General features: G+C 47.7%; 2 protein-coding genes across 6 annotated transcripts in view; both read left to right on the top strand.

Moving 5' to 3' along the window:
• The window catches only part of LOC133132865 (hexokinase-2-like), a 47802-nt gene extending 45792 nt beyond the window's left edge, over window positions 1-2010 (top strand). For all 5 annotated transcript variants that reach the window (XM_061248647.1, XM_061248643.1, XM_061248642.1 and 2 more), the window contains one exon: window positions 1013-2010. In XM_061248647.1, coding sequence (XP_061104631.1) covers window positions 1013-1217 — 205 coding nt within the window. In that variant the 3' untranslated portion in view covers window positions 1218-2010. The remainder of the gene's footprint in view (window positions 1-1012) is intronic.
• A 1809-nt stretch (window positions 2011-3819) lies between these two features.
• On the top strand, window positions 3820-21695 carry zgc:77151 (uncharacterized protein LOC337153 homolog). The gene is made up of 10 exons (XM_061247910.1): window positions 3820-4126; window positions 7755-8204; window positions 15431-15623; window positions 15942-16163; window positions 17017-17123; window positions 18965-19112; window positions 19582-19634; window positions 19816-19913; window positions 20512-20662; window positions 20820-21695. Exons 1-10 carry the CDS (start codon window positions 4106-4108, stop codon window positions 21693-21695), a joined length of 2319 nt encoding a protein of 772 aa, XP_061103894.1. The 5' UTR covers window positions 3820-4105.
• Window positions 21696-25000: the final 3305 nt, after the last annotated feature.

Genomic DNA, 25000 nt, shown 5'->3' with positions numbered 1-25000 from the left:
ACGCTCACCAACACTGACCAACACTGACCAACGCTCACCAACGCTCACTAACACTGACCAACGCTCACCAACGCTTAACAACACTCACCAACACTTAACAACATTCACCAACACTCACCAACGCTCACCAACACTGACCAACGCTCACCAACGCTCACCAACACTGACCAACACTGACCAACGCTCACCAACACTGACCAACGCTCACCAACACTCACCAACACTTAACAACATTCACACACGCTTTCAACATATTCCACCAGCTTTTTTCTGTTTGCCAGGAACATTAGAGAAAGTCAGGTAACAGTTTTTAAAGATGGCTGCCAACAGGGAAGACGCAGAAAAGCGACATACAAAACAGTGCATATCACGGTCATAGAACAAACAACCGAACATGTCAGATAAGGTACAATTCATATAGGATCGGTTGGAAGGCCATGAACATAAATCCGGTACACAAGGTAGATAGGCCAAGTACTGTAACTAACGTACTAAGACAACTACAACTTTAGGTTGTTTGGCTGTTATTACACACTTTAATCATAATATTAAAGATGTTATACTTGTTCTTTCCTTTCCAGCTTTGTTAGACCTAAATCACATCCATTTGTATTTAAAAGACGTTGGTGGTAAACTGAATGGAATGTTAATTTAATATCATTAAACAGTTTTCATCTGTTTGCTGTAAACAGAATTTTCCATGAACATTCACATCTTAAATGCACTGCTGTCCTGTCCTGGGTCATGGCTGGAGTGTTCTACAAGTGAAGTTTATTAGATTAGATGTGTGCTCTGCGGCTTATTGGTTCATGTCTGCCCACCAGGTCTGGGTCAAATATGCAATTCAAATACTTTTCTATGCTTTATTGAGCTTGTCTGGTGGATTGGAACCTATGAAATACTCTCAACAAGTACAAATCTGGCCTTCTGGTCCTCTTGGTTGGCTGAGATCGATCGAGCACAGAAACATGTTTGGCCCTGTTGTGCTCAGACACTCTGGCGCCCCCTGCAGGTTCAGCCAGAGACTGCAGGACACCGTGCGCATCCTGGCGCCCCACTGCAACATCTCCTTCCTGGTCTCAGAGGATGGGAGCGGGAAGGGCGCTGCCATGGTGACGGCGGTTGCCCAGCGACTGGCCATGCAGTCACGACTGCTGGAGGACAGCGAGGGCGAGGATGACGAGGAGGAAGAGGGGGAGGAGGAAGAGGGAAACTAACTCTGCTCGTGGAGTCATTGAAACCAGCACACTGTTGTACACAGATGGCTGTTTTTAATGAGTACAACCTACCAAAGACACAGCCTTACGGTACACACCCAGGACATCAGCCCCGTTCTTACGTGTCTGTGCACGATATACAAACAGGCTTATGTGTCATTTTAAAGAATTCATCAGATTAGGCAAATACACTCAGTGACCACTTTATTGGTTAGACCGGCTGTTTAATGCAAATATCTAATCAGCCAATCATGTGACAGCAACTCAGTGCATAAAAGCATGCAGACATGGTCAAGAGGTTCAGTTGTTGTTCAGACCAAACATCAGAATGGGGGAAGAAATGTGACTTTGACCGTGGAATGATTGTTGGTGCTAGACAGGGTGGTTTGAGTATCTCAGAATCAGCTGATCTCCTGGGATTTTCACAGTTTACAGATAATGGTGAGAGGTCAGAGGAGAATGGCCAGACTGGTCAAAGCTGACAGGAAGGTGACAGCAACACAAATAACCACACATTACAACAGTGGTATGCAGAAGAGCATCTCTGAACACACAATGCATTGAACCGTGAAACGGATAGGGATAGGGTTACAAAGGCTACAGCAGCAGAAAAGGTCTAAATACCTATTAAAATGCTCACTGAGTGTATATGTGCCCATTGGATCACTGGATTACCTGGATGATCTGATTTTTGTTTATGACATATTTATTATGTTTCACCTCCATAATTGAGTTCCCATGCTTCTGGGCTCATTTAAAAGTCATCAAAATAAAACAATTTTTAAAAAAGTCACTGTGACTGATCTACTTTAATTTGCTTTAAGTGAGTTTTGAGAGATTTTGGCAATCATCTTGAAAAACCTTGTGTCACTGTTTTAAGTTAATGATGCCCTGATAATCTGTTTCAGGATCAGTGTCCGTGTCCACGTTCTCCTCAAAATACTGTACTCAGGGTAGAATGCACTGACCTTGGGACAACATTTATTTCCACTGATACTGAAATATTTTTATTTGCTTTAAAGGTACAATAGGTAATTTCGGACTACCGGTCAAGAGAGGAATTGCTGCAGCAACAAACCCCCCCCCCCCTCGGTCTGTCAATTGTATATTTTTAAATATGTCAACACTGTCAGTGAGCTTTTTTTCAATGATAGGAAGGGATTTACAATGGCGTTGTAACAATGTTTTAACACACAAACCTTACATATTGTACCTTTAATGTTGTAAGCTACTGTACATCTCTTACTGTCCCTTAAACGTGAAGGACAGAGACCCCAAAATGTCCCGAAGTTGTTGAATTTGTGGTGTGGGTAAAGTGAGGGAACAGTATTTCCATTAAATGATCGACCAGGAATCTACCGTGACAAAGCAAGTTCAGTTTCATATACAGTGCCGTGAATGTTTTAATTTCAAATGTTGAATCCTGTATTCACAAGATGAATAAGGCTTAACATGATAGGGCATATTAAGTTCCTATCACGAGTTTTCTGTTTGAGTTTGACCCGTGATTGTTCTCGGTGTGCGCATCTCCTTGTGAATGCTGTTACAGATTTTAGGAAACAGCTAAACCCCCCCCCTTCTCTCTCTCACACACACACACACACACACACACACACACACTGAGTATATTGTGTTGTTTTTTTTTTGCATTTGTAATTACTCATTTTTCACATTGTAATGTTGACATCTGTACATCCGCAAATTAAACCTACTGGAAAATATATGACGTAAGTATTACCAAGCAGCCCAAATCACATTCCAGCAATTCGCCTTTGAGCTTCGAGAATGCCGCCAGCAAAGCTGAGTTTAATATACTGTAAGGATGATTAATATGCCGTATGGATGATTGTGTGCATTCAATTTCTGACAATAAGAACCTCATCTCACATCCCAAAAGAGAAGTGTATGGCTATGAAAGTCCAATTAGCCAATATCTTTTTTCCAGAAAAATATTTGCGCAATTCAACGCGTTTCTTTCGCGTATTTCAGAACACCGCATTGATACTTGCATTTTGGCATAGTGTCCATTTTTTTCTTCTAAATTTCATGAACGTAAAGTCAAGAGGAAATTAACCAATGCAGCACATCCGCAATAAGCATGCTCTGTTGGTCTTGCACGTTAACATTACAGCCACAGAAGTCAGACAGTAATGTGCATACGCCCCCTGCTGGTGGAGCGGTTTAATTTCACCAAAAGCACTGTAATATTTTATTTACAGTAAACAATACATAAACGTCATGCACCTAATCCTTGTACTAAAAACATTGTGAAATTAACACGTTCTAAACAAGATGTGCTGTATCATTTAAAAGAACAACAACCAAAAAAACAATAACAACAACAACTTGTTTTACATAATGTGGCGTTACTAAATTGCCCTCGAAAATTTTACAGCTGGTAGAAGTTGCAATGTTGCGTCGCAGTTTGCATAACGTGGCGACAAGAGAACGTCCTTGCTCGTGTATGCGTTTCATTCTCGAAGTCAGGGAATCAAATCTGCAAACACAAAGTTAGGATAATCAGCATATGCCTTCCTACGCATGCTCCGTATATTTTAAGGGAAGCATTGCTCTTTACAATGTTATATTCCGCCAACATGAAGTTAATGCTCGCGGTTTTTCAATGTAAACCCTAACTTTTCATTTTCACACCAAATAATCAAATGCACTAAATAAATACACGATTCATGGAGTATATCTGCTTTCATATTATCAATAAGTTCTACTTTCGTTAAGACTGAGTTTGGCCACACCTAGATCCTGTCCTATTTTCACAAAAAGAGAGAGGAGAGCTTTTCTTCTTGTGCATTTGTGTGAGTGCCGGTGAGTACCCGGCTGTGTAACTTGATAGGAGTCCGAGAGAAGCAATAAGGGAATGTTGGCCAGCTATGGAGCGGAATGCAATCCAGGTAACGCTAATACTCACTTTATATTATTTTTAAATAAATCGCTCTAAACGAATGCTGACGCATGCTTGTTTCACCTATTGCCAAGATGAATATACCGAGTTGATATCGCGATCATTTGTAGGGTTGATGGCTTTTCTTAGCGCATATAAAAGTTGTTTAACATGTGTCGGATTGATTGTTATCCAGTGTAGCTAGCGAACACTTCTGAAATGTAAACTTCTTTGAATGAGTGGAAACTTTTTTTAAATATCGTTTTTGTGAAACATCGAGGTCGACGGGGTGCTAATGACAGGAGAAAACGACGGTATTAGCAAAGTTCAACATTTTAATTCCACATCAATATTTCGATATTTTAAGTTAATGATTAATTTCTTTGTGTGTCGTGTCGACTACCTAGGTCCTCATTCAACCCCCACCCCCACATTACAGATGAGCGAAACACATTTCTGTATTTATTAAACTCTTTTCGTAATGTTAAGATCATATTATTTTCGTAAATCAGCAATTTGCCTTGCATCATAATGCTTCGATATTGTGAAATATCGGATATATAACTAAATATTTTTTATGATTAACAAAATCATTTAAATTTGTAGGCTATATCGTTGGTAACACAACTAGGTGGAGCATTTGATTTATTATAGAAATGGCCGGCATTTTCTCTTGACGTTTTAAAAAGTTTCTTCCTCAGACTTCGTGTTTCTTGTGTAATAGGAATAAGAAGGAATATTAATATTTAAAGGAAACCACAGTGCTTTGTACTTGAATTTACCATTACCGGACTAGCAAACTGGTATAGTGTAGTTTTATAGTAGGCTATACTTTTGTATTTGTTATGGAATGTGTTTGTTATATTACAAACTTTAGTAGGTATTATTTTATAGTATTTTATATTTCTATGTGAAATATGTAATATTTAAACACAATATGAATTTTTATGATTCGTGAAATTTGAATGTGATCCAAATGTTAGAATTTCTACAGCTTTAATAATTTAGAACCTATGCTGCTTTAGCTTAAATTTACTAATAGATTTTTTTTTTTTGATCGTTGTGACTGTGTAAACAATATTTAGATATGAAATCCCAAGGTCACATATTGCTACCTTTTTATCAGTGTTCGTACTTCTAGTTTCCTGTTGGTTTCTCGTCCTAGCCGACGCTCAGCTGCGTGCTGCTGTAACACATTCGAGGCGTTATTTTAAATGCATGTATTAAAGCTTCAGTATTGAGATTCATGTTTTTTTTGTTGCTTTTTATCACACTGCGTGTAGTTCTTGTATTGGCCGCTAGTCGGTGCAGTGTTGCTGCACGCATGGGCTCGTGAATAAAGGCTCGGCTTCTCTGAGGGGAAACACGGAAATCTTCATAAAGAACTTTTTACACAACCGCAACGAGGCCAAAATGTACGGAACAATGACCGAGCGATAAAATCGATCATTTTAGTTCGCAGATTAAAATGGTGTGATCTATCGCTAAACAAAATACACACCTAGCAAATTGATGTTTGTTGACCAATGGTGTGTAGATATTTAAAAAATGGAATAACCGTGTCAAAGGTTTGGTGCTGCTCTGTTCTTGGAAAAAACGTCACTTCTGAATCAGTGGAAAATGAATACAGACCCGCATTGCTATCAGTAATTATCCTAAGTAGATTAATGCGTTGGAATGTGGTTTGGTGTAGAGCAACCCTGAGGAATTCTCTTTAATGTGACTGAAGAACAGAGGCTTACTATGATGCTAAACGCACACACTGTAAATATTGTAAATACCTGCATGTAATGATTGTTAAAGAATAATTTTTCAAAATATGTTGAATGTTGGCATTATTATCGGTGTCATTGGAGTAAAAAATAAATGTATACACACTCAGCACTTTGAGGTATTTATTGGACTTATTTTTTTTAGACTTCTACTGCTGTAGCCTATCCACTTAGAGTTATGATGCCTTGTGTGTTCAGAGATGCTCTTCTGCATAACACTGTTGTAATGTGTGGCTATTTGCGTTACTGTCACCTTCCTGTCAGCTTTGACCAGTCTGGCCCTTCTCCTCTGACGTCTCTCATTAACAAGGCGTTCGTCTGCGGAACTGCTGCTCACTGGTTTTTTTGAAAGGTTTTTTACACCATTCTTTGCAAATTCTAGAGACTAGTGTATGTGAAAATCCCTGGAGATCAGCGGTTTCTGAGATACACAAACCACCCTGTCGTCACCAACAATCATTCCACAGTCACTTGGATCACATTTTCCCCCATTCTGATGGTTGATGTGAACATTAACTGAAGCTCCTGACTGGTATCTACATGATTGTATGCGTTGCACTGCTGCCACACAATTGGCTGATTAGGTAATCACATGAAAAAAAGTTTACTTTATTGTAGAACTGTAGAAATGAAGTGCAGTATGCCATATTTGGGCGCTGTGTGTTTTTAATTTCCTTACATTGGAATAATGGTGATTTGGAATAGGGATGTCTGCACATTCAGGTGAACACAAACACAAGCACAGGAGGCCTGTGAACTCAGGAGTAGTGGCTTTCTGTAAGAAGAGCCGGGAAGAAGTGAAGGAAGACTAAATCTACCCACAACCCCCCCCTTTACGGAAACGATGCGTTTCTCTGGCCCAACCAGATCAAACCAAACAAGGGATTCTTCCTTCTCAGTTACACAGTGACTCAGTAATTGAAACACTTTTAATTTAGTTTGAAGTTCAGCACTAACACACAGGGAAGAGGTCTGCTGCGTGGGGGAAAAACATGTGTTTAATGAATGTGTCAAGTGTTCCTCCAACAGAAGAATACATTGTTACAGGTTAAATACATTGGCAAAGGTTTATTCTTTGATTGGGCTCGACCCTCTTTTTTTAGTTTAAGGATACAGTGAAGATTAAAACTAGGCATCCGATGTGTGTTCGCTTGCTTGTCTGCATCTAAAAGAATTCTAAATGTATCCCGTGTTAAATGATTCCCTTATTGGGCGGATATGGAGAGACCGGGTAGTGCGTTGGAATGTACAGAAACAGAACTTTTTATCTTGAGATGTAATCAGTTCTGTGGCACAGGAAGTGACCTGGAGAGATGACCCCTCCCATCTATTATCCCGTTCTGCAGGGGGCGGGGGGGGCTGTGTACAGTACTGCTGTGCTCTCTGAGGGGGGGGGGGGTCTCTCTCTGACTGCTGTTTGAGGGGGGGTCTCTCTCTGACTGCTGTTTGAGGGGGGGTCTCTCTGACTGCTGTTTGAGGGGGGTCTCTTTCTGACACTACTGTTTGGGGGGGGTCTCTGACTGCTGTTTGAGGGGGGGGGTCTCTCTGACTGCTGTTTGAGGGGGGGTCTCTCTGACACTGCTCTCTGAGGGGGGGTCTCTCTGACACTGCTGTTTGGCTGTTTGAGGGGGGGTCTCTCTGACTGCTGTTTGAGGGGGGGTCTCTCTGACACTGCTCTCTGAGGGGGGGTCTCTCTGACACTACTGTTTGGGGGGGGGTCTCTGACTGCTGTTTGAGGGGGGGTCTCTCTGATGCTGCTCTCTGAGGGGGGGTCTCTCTGACACTGCTGTTTGGGGGGGGGGGGGGGGTCTCTCTGATGCTGCTCTCTGAGGGGGGGTCTCTCTGACGTGGTCGTTGTTCTCTCAGTGGTTGGGCGCTCCCTGTTGCCTGCGTGGATCCTTCGCCTTCTACAAGTCGTTCCGCTGCGGACCGGAACCGGAATGCAGGGATCCGGATCGACAGGATCCAGAACGGCAGGATCCAGAACGGCAGGATCCAGAACGGCAGGATCCAGAACAGCAGGATCCAGGACGGCAGCAGGATCCAGAACAGCAGCAGGATCCAGAACAGCAGGATCCAGAACGGCAGCAGGATCCAGAACAGCGGGAATCTGCGCGGCGGGATTCGGGGCGCCCGGCGAGGGTTTGGCGGCTGGGCGAGTTCTACTTCATGCGCTGCTCCCCCCAGGACCCCGTGTGCGTGGCAGAGCTGGCCTTGCTGTGGGAGGACCGCGCACAGCGCCACCTGCTGGCCAGCTCACGCCTCTACTTCCTGCCCGAGGACACGCCCACAGGCCGCACCGAAGAGCACGGAGAGGTGAGTCACTCACCCCACTGAGTCACTCTGAACACCCACTGAGTCACTCTGAACACCCACTGAGTCACTCTGAACACCCACTGAGTCACTCACTCCACTGTGAGTCACTCACTCCACTGTGAGTCACTCACCCCACTGTGAGTCACTCACCCCACTGTGAGTCACTCACCCCACTGTGAGTCACTCACCCCACTGAGAGTCACTCACCCCACTGAGAGTCACTCACCCCACTGAGAGTCACTCACCCCACTGTGAGTCACTCACCCCACTGTGAGTCACTCACCCCACTGTGAGTCACTCACCCCACTGTGAGTCACTCACCCCACTGTGAGTCACTCACCCCACTGTGAGTCACTCACCCCACCCCACTGTGAGTCACTCACCCCACCCCACTGTGAGTCACTCACCCCACTGAGTCACTCACTCCACTGTGAGTCACTCTGAACACCCACTGAGTCACTCACTCCACTGTGAGTCACTCACTCCACTGTGAGTCACTCACCCCACTGTGAGTCACTCACCCCACTGTGAGTCACTCACCCCACTGAGAGTCACTCACCCCACTGAGAGTCACTCACCCCACTGAGAGTCACTCACCCCACTGAGAGTCACTCACCCCACTGAGAGTCACTCACCCCACTGAGAGTCACTCACCCCACCCCACTGTGAGTCACTCACCTCACCCCACTGTGAGTCACTCACCTCACCCCACTGTGAGTCACTCACCCCACCCCACTGTGAGTCACTGTGAGTCACTCACCCCACTGTGAGTCACTGTGAGTCACTCACCCCACTGTGAGTCACTGTGAGTTACTCGCCCCACTTTGAGTCACTGTGAGTCACTCACCCCACTGTGAGTCACTGTGAGTCACTCACCCCACTGTGAGTCACTGAGTTACTCGCCCCACTGTGAGTCACTGTGAGTCACTCGCCCCACTGTGAGTCACCGTGAGTCACTCACCCCACTGTGAGTCACTGTGAGTTACTCGCCCCACTGTGAGTCACTGTGAGTCACTCGCCCCACTGTGAGTCACTGTGAGTCACTCACCCCACTGAGTCACTCACCCCACCCCACTGTGAGTCACTCTGCACCCTGACACTCACCCCACTGCTGCACTACTTTCACATAAACACATGAACACACAAACACACAAACACACAAACACACAAACACACAAACACATAAACACATAAACACTGAGGCAGATTCACAGCATGACAGGACCATGAACCCTCTCTGACCTACAGAGGAAGACTCTTCCCCACGATCACCTTGATCTCTCACTGAGCGTGCAGGGCTGAGATCTCCTGCTCCAAGCGTCTAAGAGACTGAAAATCAGTGATGTAAGGGGGTGCCGACCCGTTCAAACACAAACAATAAAACCTTAATAAAACCTTAATAAAACCTAAGAATCTTGTATTTCACGGGAGGGCTGTGGGACCATGTGCAGTTCAAATCCTCCGGTGTGGCCCTGGTGTGGCCCTGGTGTGGCCCTGGTGTGGCCCTGGTGTGGCCCCATCTTGGTGTTGGCAGGGACTCAGGTTTCATATCCCTGGGCCTGGCAGGATCATGTTTATTTCTCTTCAGCCCCGCCTGTGTGGGGTGCTGATGTCACGGCCTTATTATGCTGTGAGAATGTGTTCGTAAGAGCAGCCTGGATCAGATCCACACGCTGTTCGTAAGAGCAGCCTGGATCAGATCCACACGCTGTTCGTAAGAGCAGCCTGGATCAGGTCCACACGCTGTTCGTAAGAGCAGCCTGGATAAGATCCACACGCTGTTCGTAAGAGCAGCCTGGATAAGATCCACGCGCTGTTCGTAAGAACAGCCTGGATCAGATCCACACGCTGTTCGTAAGAGCAGCCTGGATAAGATCCACGCGCTGTTCGTAAGAGCAGCCTGGATAAGATCCACGCGCTGTTCGTAAGAGCAGCCTGGATAAGATCCACGCGCTGTTCGTAAGAGCAGCCTGGATCAGGTCCACACGCTGTTCGTAAGAGCAGCCTGGATAAGATCCACGCGCTGTTCGTAAGAGCAGCCTGGATAAGATCCACGAGGTGTTCGTAAGAGCAGCCTGGATAAGATCCACGCGCTGTTCGTAAGAACAGCCTGTATCAGGTCCACACGCTGCTCCTAAGAGCAGCCACTCCTGGACAGGGGCCTGGGAATGTTATTCACTAACGTGTCAGATTAACCGTCTTCCTGCCTGGGTTTGCAACACAACACATGTGTTTTAAGGGTTTCAAGATTTCATCATATGCTTTTGGGCTGAAAATGAAACTGTTATAAAATCTAACAAGGGAAGAAATTGAACTTTGGAGCCATTCAAGTTGACACATTGGCAATGTGCGGATTCCTCAATGGAAATATTTTTTTTTCCTTTTTGAATTTGGGTATTGCTTTATGAACAGAAAGTTTCTTTAAATCCAGAAATAATGTGAAGAGATTGTAATGCGTCGCACATGTGGTCCATTTCTGCCAGAATGTTTCCATATTATTTTCAAGAACCCAAAATTAATTTTGTTACAATAAGTAGTGGCCTGTTTTGAATAGTTTTGCCACGTATAATATTCTGCGGTGTTGGTTGGGGCTGCAGCGCACTGAAGCACGTTTTTAAACTGAAGTTTTGAAGTTTGTTGTTTCTGAGGTAGTCCTCTACACAAATGGCCAGGGAAGACATTTTGTTTCCAGAAGTTCTGACTTTAACCACCTCATTACAGGTTACAAACTGCCACGGCATATTCTAAAGACAAAAGACTTTCTTTTTTTTTTTTTATATAATATTTTTCTAATTTTTAAATTTATTTATTTTGTCATAAATTACTTTGAGTGTAATAGTGTGCAAAATATCTTCTTTTCACAAACTACCACCAGAATGAAGTCACGGGCAAATCCAGGGTTTTATTCACGTGGACCGTGTGTAAATGTAGATTTGATACGGAGAGCCAGCCCAAGCTGAACCCAGTCATGTGACTGCTCTCAGTCAATGAAGCAGCTTCCTTCACCAGAAGCCTCTCGCTGCTTCCTGGATTGTCCAGAGAGTCCTCTGATTGGCTGCTTCAGTAGTTGTAAGTGACTGTGATTGGCCTCTTGGTGAATGTTTCCCTTGTGCCAGCCCTGAATGGGCTTTGCTGCAGTTATTCCCTGCTTTAATAATGTGTAATGTGCTCAGATTATTCCCAAAGTGTATCAGTTTAACACACTCGACATTTTCTCTTAAAGATGAGTGTAATCCCCACCAGGGGTCTCCAGCTGAGCAGCTGAAATGCTGGGACCTCATGTTGTAGCATTGCCGTAGCGTTGCCCTAGCGGCTGTAGCGTTGCCGTAGCGGCTGTAGCGTTGCCCTAGCGGCTGTAGCGTTGCCCTAGCGGCTGTAGCGTTGCCGTAGCGTTGCCCTAGCGGCTGTAGCGTTGCCGTAGCGGCTCTAGCGTTGCCCTAGCGGCTCTAGCGTTGCCCTAGCGGCTCTAGCGGTAGCGGCTGTAGCGTTGCCGTAGCGGCTGTAGCGTTGCCGTAGCGGCTGTAGCGTTGCCGTAGCGGCTGTAGCGTTGCCGTAGCGGCTGTAGCGTTGCCGTAGCGGCTGTAGCGTTGCCCTAGCGGCTGTAGCGTTGCCCTAGCGGCTGTAGCGTTGCCGTAGCGGCTGTAGCGTTTCCCTAGCGGCTGTAGCGTTGCCCTAGCGGCTGTAGCGTTTCCCTAGCGGCTGTAGCGTTGCCCTAGCGGCTGTAGCGTTGCCCTAGCGGCTGTAGCGTTGCCCTAGCGGCTGTAGCGTTGCCCTAGCGGCTCTAGCAGTAGCGGTTGTAGCGTTGCCCTAGCGGCTGTAGCGTTGCCCTAGCGGCTGTAGCGTTGCCCTAGCGGCTCTAGCGGTAGCGGTTGTAACGTTGGTTGTAACACCATGGACAGCGGAGCCATTAAACTACATTAACTACATTAACTACATTAACCAGCTGAAATGAGCTTCTGCTGAATCAGTGTGAGCAGTACTGCCAGACCTGACTAACACATTCTCGGATTATCAAGTGAACATGGAATATCACTGAAGGGCCAGTTAATGATACTGACCAAGAACCAAAACAGGGGCGGCCTGTAGCGTAGCGGTTAAGGTAAATGACTGGGACACACAAGGTCGGTGGTTCTAATTCCGGTGTAGCCACAATAAGATCCGCACAGCCGTTGGGCCCTTGAGCAAGGCCCTTAACCCTGCATTGCTCCAGGGGATGACTGTCTCCTGCTTAGTCTAATCAACTGTACGTCGCTCTGGATAAGAGCATCTGCCAAATGCCAATAATGTAATGTAATGTAAAAAACACAGACACTGAACGTGTACATAAGCAACAGGGCTAGAGGATGGAAACCTAAAACCATAGAAATATAACCCAAAGCCATAGATGGCACAGGTAGAATTGGTGCAGCAGTAGGAGGCAGCGAGTTGAGAGAGGTGTGGTGTGTGTGGTGAGCTCATTTGGGAGGGGTGATCCCAGGTTGACAGGCTGCATTTTGTATAAACGGGCAGGAACCTGGTCTTCAATTAACATACACTGGTTATACAGGCCTTAAATGCTGTTGGGTAGACACATACTGATGTAGATGAATATATATGTGTGAAACAAGGGAAAATTGATACAATATGCTGGCATTGCTACAGGTGTGTAGCTGAGACTATTGTTATTTACTGTCGACACCCTTTAAAAGAATGTAAAAGCAGGTGTCTGTAGCACAGTGTGGGTGTCTCTGGGTGTGTATGGTAACTAATCCATCTCAGTGAATCCCTTTTCACTATCGAAGAGCTCCACTGTCTTGTGTGTGTTGCTGTGTTAGTGTTGGTGGTATTTTAGGCCAAATGCTTTGGATTTCTGATTCGTATTGTTGTTGCTTGTTGCTGGTCCGAGAGGCGATTTGTTCTCCATGTTGGTCACATTTTGGCACAAAATGGTGTCCGAGCCTGATGCTGTCTAAACTATGGTAGGAAAAGTTGAAGTACTAATTGTGCATTGTGTTCCATTGTACCTTATTAAAGTCATGTGATCTGTGTGACCCACATGTGACAAGACCCAATCAGCTGTGACTTTTAATCAACAGATAATGCATCTTCCAACCAGTTAAATTATGTTTTTTAAATTATGTGTGCGTGTGTGCGTGTGTGCGTGTGCGTGCGTGCGTGCGTTGTTTGCCCTCTACACTCACTCTCTCTCACACACACACTCTCACACACGCTCACACACTCACTCTGCAGCACCCCGAGGGCAGTGTTTTGTGTGATGCTAGTGCTCTAGCGAACTCTGTTCTACCCTCTAAACTGAGAGTTGCTCCAATCAACCCATTTCAGTTAGGATTGCCTTTCCCCAAACCCCCACTCACACTCACACACACACACTCACACACTCTCACACTCTCTCTCACACACACACACACACACACACACACTCACACTCACACTCACACACACTCACACTCACACTCACACTCACACTCACACTCACACACACACTCACACACACTCACACACACACACTCTCACACACACTCTCACACACACTCTCACACACACTCTCACACACACACTCACACACACACACACTCTCACACACACTCTCACACACACTCTCACACACTCTCACACACACACACACACACACACACACACTCTCACACACACACACACTCTCTCTCTCACACACACACACACTCTCTCTCTCACACACACACACACACACACACACACACACACTCACAGCACCACGTTTTTCCCCAAAGAGCCAGAGCTACCTTGGCATATGAGGCTGCTCTGTTTTTTATTATTTTTTTCCCTGATTGATGTGCAATCATGCTGGCACAAGATTACAGTGCAAGATTGCCCCTTTGACACGCCAGTTGCCCCCGGGGTGCAGTTTAGGGCAGAAATATCGCTGAGAGGAAGAGGGAGATGTGGAGCACGCCGTATGCCAAGATCAGACCAGTTGCAGCTGTTTGCGGTTGCAGCTGTGCGCCACTAGAGGGAGACAAAGGCGCACGAGCAGATCTGAGTGTTCCTGAAGGCTTTTAGCATAGAGTCATTTAGCAGACACTCTCATCCGGAGAGACGTACAATAAAGTGCAAACCCTGACCAGGGATGAGTGCGCTGAAAACCATAGAGTGAAGTACGGGTCAAAAGTGCCAGAGTGATCACATGGATAACTTGAGCCCTCAAAGAATAATCCGATAAACTGACCAACTAGCAATACCACAGGCGACTAGAATAGTTAAATAATTACATGGAAGTGTAATCATAACAACATATAGCATACATGGCTAACTAGAAATAACATCAGTGTACATCACGTTCTGTTTGTTTTGTTTGGTTAGGGGTGTGATTTCTGCCCGGTAGAACTGGTATTTTAATGGGGAAGTTCTAGCCCATCAGGTTGTAGCACACTTTGCCAGTCACACTGGAAACTAGCTAAATAATAAGTTTGTATGGAAATGTAAAACAAAAAATGGCTGCCGCAGTAAAGGGAGGTTTTCGGGTGGAAGAGGAATACTGCGTGTGTCTTGGCTCTTCTCATTTGTGTGGAGTCCTGAGTGTGCCTGTAATTAAACTGTGTGTGTCCCGCTGAATGCCCTCTTATTACTGCTGGATCCTGTGTGTGTGTGTGTGTGTGTGTGTGTGTGTGTGTGTGTGTGTGTGTGTGTGTGTGTGTGTGTGTGTGTGTGTGTGTGTGTGTGTGTGTGTGTGTGTGTGTGTGTGTGTGTGTGTGTGTGTGTGTGTGTGAGAGTCTGCGTGTGGCCATTCTAATTAGGATGGTAATGAGATGTTCCGCCCCGTGTTAACTACCTTTTTACATAATGACTGGTCAGGGTTGTTTTTGTTTGTGTATTCCTGCGGAACTAGCAGCAGCAGAGTGCTGGGTGGACTCTGGGTCTGTGTGGTTCTGCAGCAGAGTGCTGGGTGGACTCTGGGTCTGTGTGGTTCTGCAGCAGCAGAGTGCTGGGTGGACTTCTGTGTGGTTCTGCAGCAGCAGAGTGCTGGGTGGACTCTGGGTCTGTGTGGTTCTGCAGCAGAGTGCTGGGTGGACTCTGGGTCTGTGTGGTTCTGCAGCACTGTGTGCTGGGTGGACTCTGGGTCTGTGTGGTTCTGCAGCAGCAGAGTGCTGGGTGGACTCTGGGTCTGTGTGGTTCTGCAGCAGAGTGCTGGGTGGACTCTGGGTCTGTGTTTCTGCGGGTCTAAGTGCTGGTTCTGTGTGTTTCTGCAGGATGAGGTTCTGGCCGTGTCAAAGAAGATTGTTCTCCGGGTAGAGGACCTGGTGAACTGGACCTGTCCAGAACCTTCCGGGTGGAAAAGGAGCGGCCCAAATGCCCACGGGACAGAGAACTGCAACGGAATCTCCCCGAACGCGAACTCTGACCCCACCACGACCTCTGACCCTGGCGAGCAGAGGGCAGAGAGTGAGTGAGCTGTGAGCAGCATTGGGGCTAATCACTGTTTATGGGCGGGGCTGTGTGTCTGTGTGTGTCTGTGTGTGCCTGTGTGTGCCTGTGTGTGCCTGTGTGTGCCTGTGTGTGCCTGTCTGGGGTGTGTGTGTGTGTGTGTGTGTCTGTCTGGTGTGTGTGAGTGTGTGTGTGAGTGTGTGAGTGTGTGAGTGAGTGTGAGTGAGTGTGAGTGTGAGTGAGTGTGAGTGAGTGTGAGTGAGTGTGAGTGAGTGTGAGTGAGTGTGAGTGAGTGTGAGTATCTGTATCGGGGCTCAGACTGTACTCCTCCCTCAGGTGGCCCCGCCCGCAGGCTGCAGGTGAAGGTGTTGAGTTACCTGCAGTACTGTCGCTTCCGCTCCCTGCAGCGTCGGGTCCAGGACCCCCCCGCCCTGCAGGACCCCCACCTGCTGGCCCTGGGGGGCGTGTGCATCAGCCCCCACACCCTGGTGCTGTACTGCAGGGACACCTTCACGCACCCCACCCTGGGCAACAGCTCCAGCCTCTGGACCCAGCTCGGTGAGGAGATCCCTGAAGGCAGCGCTCTAAACGCTGTGTGCTGAGTAATGCCTTTAAATCAGAGCAGGCGGGAACTTGAGAACAGGTTCACGTTCAGTCCTGACAAAATGGTTGTGCACTGAACAGAATGTGTCTATTTTAGGATAATATACCGTACACATCTATTTTAGGATAATATACTACATATCTGTTTTAGGATAATATAGCACACTTATCTATTTTAGGTTGTCAGGATTTTGTAAAACACGTTCTGCTGTTTTATAATTGGGTTACAAGCTTCAGCATGTCCCAAACCATCTGTTAACATCTTCATTCTGTGTTCATTGATCCCGCGGGGATCCTTGTATATCACGGTCTAGCCCGTAGTGCACTGTACTGAGAGCAGAGACGTGTGACATCCATGGGCCAGGGGCCAGGGGCCAGGGGCCAGGGGGCAATGCTGTTTTTTTTTGTTTGTTTTTTTAACATAACGCATCCATTATCTCTACAAATATAACTAATTTATCTCTGAGTATATCCCTAAAATATAACCATAACAACCATTTTCAGCATTCTCTTCCAACAATGGCAAAAAAACCCACTTTAATGTTAGTGCAATGCATTGTTAAATGTTAAATGTAACTTCATAGCAGCTGGCTAATGATAATTTGCGTAATAAACCTTGATTTAATAAAATTAATAAGAGATACTTGATTGTTGTTCATCCCATTTGTCACAAATAGCAAATAGTTTCCTCTCCAGCTTTTGAGTTTCCCTGGGGTGTGATTGTGATTGACCTATGACCTGTAAATACTGCCTGTGATTGGTGGAGAGCCTTCTGTCCTCTTCAAACTGCTGTGTGCGTCCCTCCCAGGATGCACCTCTCTCAGCCTGAAGGGGAGGCCTCGCAAGAGGAGGGGGGTGGACGGGAGGGAGCGATCACCTCTCAGCCAATCAGAGTCCTGGATCGAGAGAATGAAGGTACACGGAACTGTGTTTGATTTTCTGTAAAGTAAGGCCGTCACCTGGGACTGATGTTTTGACATGAAGACTCTGTAATCTAAGAGCTCATGTCTATGCCCAAATATCCGCCATCTCGACATTAGGTCTAGACACTTTCTCTCTTTCTGCAAAATAAAATGCTGTCGGTGAGGTGGAATGCCTGCCCTTGGGCAGGAAAGGAGGCCGTTAAATGATTAACGTGTGGAAGTTGTTGGCTCTCAGTGTGCCAGCTTAGCTCCAATAGAATAACTTAAAGGACTGCCTGGGCTGTTTGTAGGTGGCAGACCAAAGGAAAGCTCTTAATCAGGATAAAAACTAGAACCTCTCCCATATAGACGAGGAAAACCATTATTACCATTAAACCAGTGAATCAACTGCCTGCTGGTTTTCTGTCTGGATGTAGTTTCTACCTACTTCAGCATTTTATTTGTAACTACATTCAGTGACCACTTTATTCGGTATTTGCTAGATAAAATAAAAAAAAGCCAGATTAGTCTTCTGCTGCTGTAGCCCATCCACTTCAAGGTTTGATGTGTTGTATGTTGGGATGGTTTGATGTGTTGTGTGTTGAGAGATGGTTTGATGTGTTGTGTGTTGGGATGGTTTGATGTGTTGTGTGTTGGGATGGTTTGATGTGTTGTGTCAGAAGAATTAACTCAACCTCTTGACCATATCTGTATTGCTGCTACATGATTAGCTGATTCGATATTTGCATTAATATGCTGGTGTAGCATGATTGGCTGATTCAATATCTGTATTAATATGCTGGTGTCGGTGTAGCATGGTTGGCTGATTAGATATTTGCATTAATACACTGGTGTAGCATGGTTGGCTGATTAGATATTTGCATTAATACACTGGTGTAGCATGGTTGGCTGATTAGATATTTGCATTAATGCACTGGTGTAGCATGGTTGGCTGATTAGATATTTGCATTAATGCACTGGTGTAGCATGGTTGGCTGATTAGATATTTGCATTAATACACTGGTGTAGCATGGTTGGCTGATTAGATATTTGCATTAATACACTGGTGTAGAGGTCTAGCTCATGGTCGTGACTGAGCGTGAGAGGTACCTGGTGATCTAGTTCTCTCTGCTGACGGAAACGTGTCCCTGCCATAGCTTCTGCTGTATTTGATAGTTCAAAAGTTAAATAAGTATAAAGAGATGAGAAGATTGTCCTGAAGCTTGACGGTGGGCTTTTGAAGCGATTGAGTCTCCAGAAGCTTCCGGTTCTTTCTGCTTGGGCTGTCCGAGCTGGAGCCTTCAAGTCCTCTTCATCTCCTTAGACTCCACCATCATCCTCATCATCGTACACGCATACACGTGTGATCAGACCGCGTTTCCCTCTCCAGTTGAAGGAAACGTAGTATTCCTGAGAGCAGTGTGGGGAGCCCAGCCCAGCCCAACGCTCGCACTGTGTTTGAGACACAATGACAGGAAGTCAGGAAGCTGACCAGCAGAAATGGCCCTTTGTGTTATTTTGGTGTAGAACCTGTTATGTAAAGCGGTTTTTATTTAAAAACTGTTTCCTCATCGCTCAGTGATTGTTGTTCCTGACTGCGTTGGCCGGGTTGGCGGGTGTGTAGCAGTATGTGGCTGTAGGTACTGTAGTTAGCTTACTGGCTAAATGCAAGTTAGGCCGTGCAGGTATGTTTAGATGAAGTAAGCTCTTCCTGAATCCTGCCCATGAAACATGGAGGTCTCTCTGAGTAGGAAAATGGCCGCCACCTCAGTGTTGAAAATCTACTCCAGGAACTAGGTTGGTTCATCCCGAGTGAAAACTATGCTTGTCTGAAACCCCCTAACCCCCCTCCAGGAGAACGTGATGGGCAGTGTGGAGGTGCCGTGGGAGGGGGGCTGGCTCCCCCACCCAGAGGAGCAGCCCTTCCTGGACCAGCTGTACAGCTTCATGGAGCGGAGAGGCTCCCCCATCAGCAAGGTCCCCAACCTGGGCTTCAAAAAGAGTGAGTGCCCCGGGCTGGCTTCAGCACAGCCACAGCCACAGCCTCCTATAATCACAGCACAGCCACAGCACAGCTTCAGAACAGCCACAGCACCAGCAAGCCTCCTATAGCCACAGCCACAGCACAGCCTCCTATAACCACAGCCACAACACAGCCTCCTATAATCACAGCACAGCCACAGCACAGCTTCAGAACAGCCACAGCACCAGCAAGCCTCCTATAGCCACAGCCACAGCACAGCCTCCTATAACCACAGCCACAACACAGCCTCCTATAATCACAGCACAGCCACAGCACAGCTTCAGCACAGCCACAGCACAGCCTCCTATAATCACAGCATCAGCACAGCCTATCATAGTCACAGCCTCCTCCTGGAACACAGATAAAGGAGTTATTTTGAGTGCTGCTGATGGATGTGTTCTGCTGCCCTGAGCTCTGAGGTATGAGGTGTGTGTTGCTGTTTCTGCAGTTGATCTGTTCCTGCTGTTCTCTGTGGTGAAGAGGCTGGGAGGCTATGAGAGGGTGAGTACTCTGAGCGTCTGTATCTGTGTCTGAGCGAGTCTGAGCGAGTCTGAGCGGGTCTGAGCGGGTCTGAGCGGGTCTGAGCGGGTCTGAGCGGGTCTGAGCGGGTCTGAGCGGGCCTGAGCGGGTGTGAGCGGTTGTGAGCGGTTGTGACCTGCGGTTGTGACCTGTGGTTGTGCAGGTGACGGCGGAGCGGCTGTGGAAGCAGGTGTATAACGAGCTGGGGGGGAGTCCAGGCAGCACCAGCGCTGCCACCTGCACCCGCCGGCACTACGAGAGGTGAACCCCCTAACCGCGCCCTGAACCCCCTAACCGCGCCCTGAACCGCTCCCTGAACCCCCTGAACCGCCCCCTGAACCCCCTAACCGCGCCCTGAACCGCCCCCTGAACCCCCCTGAACCCCCTAACCGCCCCCTGAACCCCCTAACCGCCCCCTGAACCCCCTAACCACCCCCTGAACCCCCTAACCGCCCCCTGAACCCCCTAACCACCCCCTGAACCCCCTAACCGCTCCCTGAACCGCCCCCTGAACCGCCCCCTGAACCCCCTAACCGCCCCCTGAACCCCCTAACCGCCCCCTGAACCCCCTAACCACCCCCTGAACCCCCTAACCACCCCCTGAACCCCCTAACCGCTCCCTGAACCGCTCCCTGAACCGCCCCCTGAACCGCCCCCTGAACCCCCTAACCGCCCCCTGAACCCCCTAACCACCCCTTGAACCCCCCTGAACCCCCTCCTGAACCCCCTAACCGCCCCCTAACCACCCTGAACCCCCCTAACTGCCCCCCTAACCACCCTGAACCCCCCTAACCACCCCCCTAACCCCTCCCTGAACCCCCCTAACCCCCGTACCTCCGTATTGATCTGCCTCTCACAGGCTGATTCTGGCATATGAGGAGCATCTGACCGGAGGAGAGGCGGAGCTTTCCAAACCTCTGCTGCCCTCGCCAGCCAATAGGAGCAAGGAGCTGCAGAAGGAGAAGGCAGCGGTGGCCAATCAGAGGGTGAAGATGAGCAGCCCGAGCCCGGTGAGTGTTCCAGCGTCTCTGTGACACTGCGTGCGCTTCCTGCAGCCCGGGTCCTGTGAAGGGTTGGAGATTCCTGTGTAGTGAAGTAGCCCCACTGATGTGGAAATGGGTAGTGTAGGAGCAGTGCATTGTGGGTAATCATGGCCTGTGTTTGCAGGGGGTGAGGAAGAGGGGCCGGCCCCCAAGTCGGCGGAACTCCAAGACCAGCCCGAAAACGCCCCGGACAGAGGCCCCACCCACGCAGACCACGCCCACCCCCACTGGCCTGCAGGACCCTTCTGGGGCCCCCGGCCCCGAGGCCGCCTGCCTGGGGCCCTTCAGCCCGCCCAAGGGCCTCTGCCCCCTGGAGCTGTTCCGCTCCCGCCTGGGCCTCAGCGCCGTGGAGGCGGGGCCCCCGAGCCCGGCTCTCCAGCCGTCCCCTGGGGTCCTGCTGGCGGAGGGGGGGTCGCGCGGGCCCCCGCCCCCCCTCAGGGTCCTCCCGCTGGACATCGGCTGCAGCCTGCAGGTGCGGCAGCTCATGCGCACACGCCTGGGCTCCGCCCAGCTCTCCTCATTCGCCAAGAGACTCACCGAGGTGCTGGCACATGACCTGAGCAAGGCCCGCCCCCCGGCCCTGGCCACGCCCCCTGGCCCACTGCTGGCCAATCAGGAGCAGGCACTGCCGCTCAACCTCAGCAAGCGCTGCGGGGAGAAGCGCGAGGGGGGCGGGGCAGGGGGCGGGGCTGAGTGGCGGGAGGATGACTCCTCCCTCACGCTGAAGCGGGTGTGTGGGGGGTGGGACTCCTCAGCAGGGGGGGGCCCCCTGGTGAAACCCGCCGGGGGGGGCTCTCTCCTGGGGGGGCAGGACGAGCCCGCCGACCTCAGCTGCCCCCGCCGCGCCCGCGCGTCGCTACGGCAACACAACGGCCAGGAGGCGGGGCCTCAGTGTGCACCCGGACCCAGCCCCCAGCCACCATTGGCCAGCGGGGGAGATGGGGGCGTGGCCTGGGACAGCAGCTCGGATGCTGGAGCAGACTGTAGGGGGGCGGAGTAACAAACCTAATCATCTCGACCAATCAGCTCATTACACACATCCCAAAATCCAATCAGCTCATTACACACATCCCAACATCCAATCAGCTCATTACACACATCCCAACATCCAATCAGCTCACACACACACACACACTCACACTCTCACACACACTCACACTCACACTCTCACAAACACTGCGTTCACGTCTACTCCCATTTTAGATATATCGTTATTATGAGTCGATGCTGAAAAACAGTTAACCTTACTGTACATATGTTGCTCAACTTTCATACTTGATTCTACTTTGATTTTTTTATATTTAATAATTAAGAAGTATCCTGCAATATTTAGTCTATTTTTACCAACCTTTCCCTGTTTAATTGTCCTGTTCCCAGAGTTACACTGAATTCACTGTACATATCTGTCTATATGAGTAGTGGGTCCCAATTTATTCAACTCGAAGGACAATTTGTTCTTTAAGAATACAGATGAAATGCATTAAGATGTCTTTTCTGCAGTTTCATCCTCTGTGGGAAGTACTAATGGATGTACTTCAACTCAAATTAGCATAGATGTATCTGCTGTAACTATATTTTATTGTAATATGAGCGTTTTTAAATGTAGAAATGTCGGAATTGCCAATCAGGAAATAATGCACGCGCATGCAGTGGACTGTGCTCTCTTTCATTTCTCCTCTTCTGCAATTTCTCATCGCAGCAAATCCAGAACACAGCACATTGGCATTTTAGCTGCGAGAAGTCTAACCACAATAGTTCTGTGTTTTTAAACCGTTTATTTAGCTACAGCAGAGCTGCACTAGCTTATCTGCGTAAAATAATGAGTTAAATCAGATGGTGTAGTGCACGGTAGGAGCAAATACCTGCAGACACTGCGGCCCGCAAGACGTGGAGTTGTGAGCTGCGTGTTAACGCACTCCGTGTGGCTGTGTGTGTGTTAACGCACTCCGTGTGGCTGTGTGTGTGTTAACGCACTCTGTGTGGCTGTGTGTGTGTGTTAACGCACTCTGTGTGGCTGTGTGTTAACGCACTCCGTGTGGCTGTGTGTGTGTTAACGCACTCTGTGTGGCTGTGTGTGTGTTAACGCACTCTGTGTGGCTGTGTGTGTGTGTTAACGCACTCTGTGTGGCTGTGTGTGTGTGTTAACGCACTCTGTGTGGCTGTGTGTGTGTGTTAATGCACTCTGTGTGGCTGTGTGTGTGTGTTAACGCACTCTGTGTGGCTGTGTGTGTGTGTTAACGCACTCTGTGTGGCTGTGTGTGTGTGTTAATGCACTCTGTGTGGCTGTGTGTGTGTGTTAACGCACTCTGTGTGGCTGTGTGTTAACGCACTCCGTGTGGCTGTGTGTGTGTGTGTTAACGCACTCTGTGTGGCTGTGTTAACGCACTCTGTGTGGCTGTGTTAACGCACTCTGTGTGGCTGTGTTAACGCACTCTGTGTGGCTGTGTGTTAACGCACTCTGTGTGGCTGTGTTAACGCACTCTGTGTGGCTGTGTGTTAACGCACTCCGTGTGGCTGTGTGTGTGTGTTAACGCACTCCGTGTGGCTGTGTGTTAACGCACTCTGTGTGGCTGTGTGTTAACGCACTCTGTGTGGCTGTGTGTTAACGCACTCCGTGTGGCTGTGTGTGTGTGTTAACGCACTCCGTGTGGCTGTGTGTTAACCCACTCCGTGTGGCTGTGTGTTAACGCACTCCGTGTGGCTGTGTGTTAACGCACTCCGTGTGGCTGTGTGTTAACCCACTCCGTGTGGCTGTGTGTTAACGCACTCCGTGTGGCTGTGTGTTAACGCACTGGCAGGAAGTCCCAGGGACTGAACTGTCCATCTACTGTGTCCACTTCCTTTCCCTTTCAACCAGCGGATTTCCATCATATTTTTAAAATGTATATATTAATCATGCCAAATTTTCAAATGAACCTGTCTGCTTGCTTTTGATAATCTATATTGAAATGACACTAATCAGCTCTGTTCTGACCCCTGACCCCTGACCCCCGACCCCAGACCCAGGCTGTGGTGCTGATCAGGCTGAACTGGGCCCTGCAGCCTGATATTACACAAGGCCCATCAGCACAACACTGCGAAAAGGCTCATCAGCCATTTACATCTTTCAGTATGAACAAAACTCCACTTCAGTCCTGCTTCAACACCATTTGTAATGATTTCCTTTTTTTGAGAGAAATATTTTAATAAGTATAGCAGCCGTTTTATATTTAATCATGTTAGTGTTTCTGTCAGCATTGTGGTCTGAGATCCATGTCTCAGATGCTACACTTTGTCTGATCTGGGCTGTTTGGTAATTTCCTGTTGAGTGAACATTTTTAATATTTAAGCTGTATTTAATATTCTTTGTAGCCATTAAATGTTTGAAATCATAATTTAAGGTTGTTTACATTCAGTTATGCATGTGTCAAAAATATGTAATGTATATCAAGTGTTTTATGTCATGAACTGTCCACACTATCTGACTGGTACTGTTTCATATTTGGACCTGATGTAACCTGCAACAGTTCTGTTTACGGACCAAACATCTGTGGAAAGGATTTTCTTCAACTCAAAAGTCGTTTTTCAAAGTCGTTTTAAAAAGTGTTTGCCAGGAGATTTTAAAAGATTGCATGTAAATTAAATGTTGAAGTCTTGGATTTTATCATAGTGCAACAAGCAATCAGAATATATATGAAACAGTTCTAGTATAATGGAATGTTTTTTTGTTTTTTTTCAGTACTTGAAAAACTGCTATTCAGACATGACGGTATTTAGTGGCTTCTGTTTAAACCTGTGTTGATGTTGCTGACCCCCGTTCCTGTGCGGATGGTCTGCTGTCCTGGGTACAAGCCTCCATCACTGAAGCGCTCAGTCACTGGCACACACATCTCTCCATACTGAGGACTCTGATGTGCAGAGATGCTCATTTACTCGTGTATTAACACTGTATATTTATATTAAAATTCTATCTCCTGCATCGTGCCTATGCATCTCTTATGTTATGGACACTGTAGTGTCCAATGTAATGTGATTTGTTAAAGGCATGCCTGTAGTTCCATGGTGTCCACAAGGTGGTGCTATAATGCAGTTTCTTGTTTATTTTTTATGAGTTTGGCTGCCACGTGTTTATACAGTTTGTAGTTTGGTGAAGGCAGGATTTCTGCTGGAGACCAGGAGGAGCGGAGCACAGGTTCATAGCGTAGAGGGGGGAGGCTGCGTGTTCTGTGGACAGAAATGACCTCTTTTTTTAAATCTTTTCGCTGCATTTCTTGGGCTGTATAAATGTGACGTGTGTTACCTGCCCGTCTGCTTTCAGGTTACATA

This window comes from Conger conger, chromosome 7 (genome assembly GCF_963514075.1).
Source record: "Conger conger chromosome 7, fConCon1.1, whole genome shotgun sequence".
NCBI lineage: Eukaryota > Metazoa > Chordata > Actinopteri > Anguilliformes > Congridae > Conger > Conger conger.
This window is presented reverse-complemented; position numbering and strand designations above follow the sequence as displayed.

Excerpts from the sequence above, each read along its gene's own strand:
- zgc:77151 (XM_061247910.1), top strand. The coding sequence starts at position 4,106 with ATGGAGCGGAATGCAATCCAG. Across the intron at positions 16,164-17,016 it reads CAGCCTCTGGACCCAGCTCG|GATGCACCTCTCTCAGCCTG; the intron begins GTGAGGAGATCC and ends CGTCCCTCCCAG. Across the intron at positions 20,663-20,819 it reads AGATGAGCAGCCCGAGCCCG|GGGGTGAGGAAGAGGGGCCG; the intron begins GTGAGTGTTCCA and ends CTGTGTTTGCAG.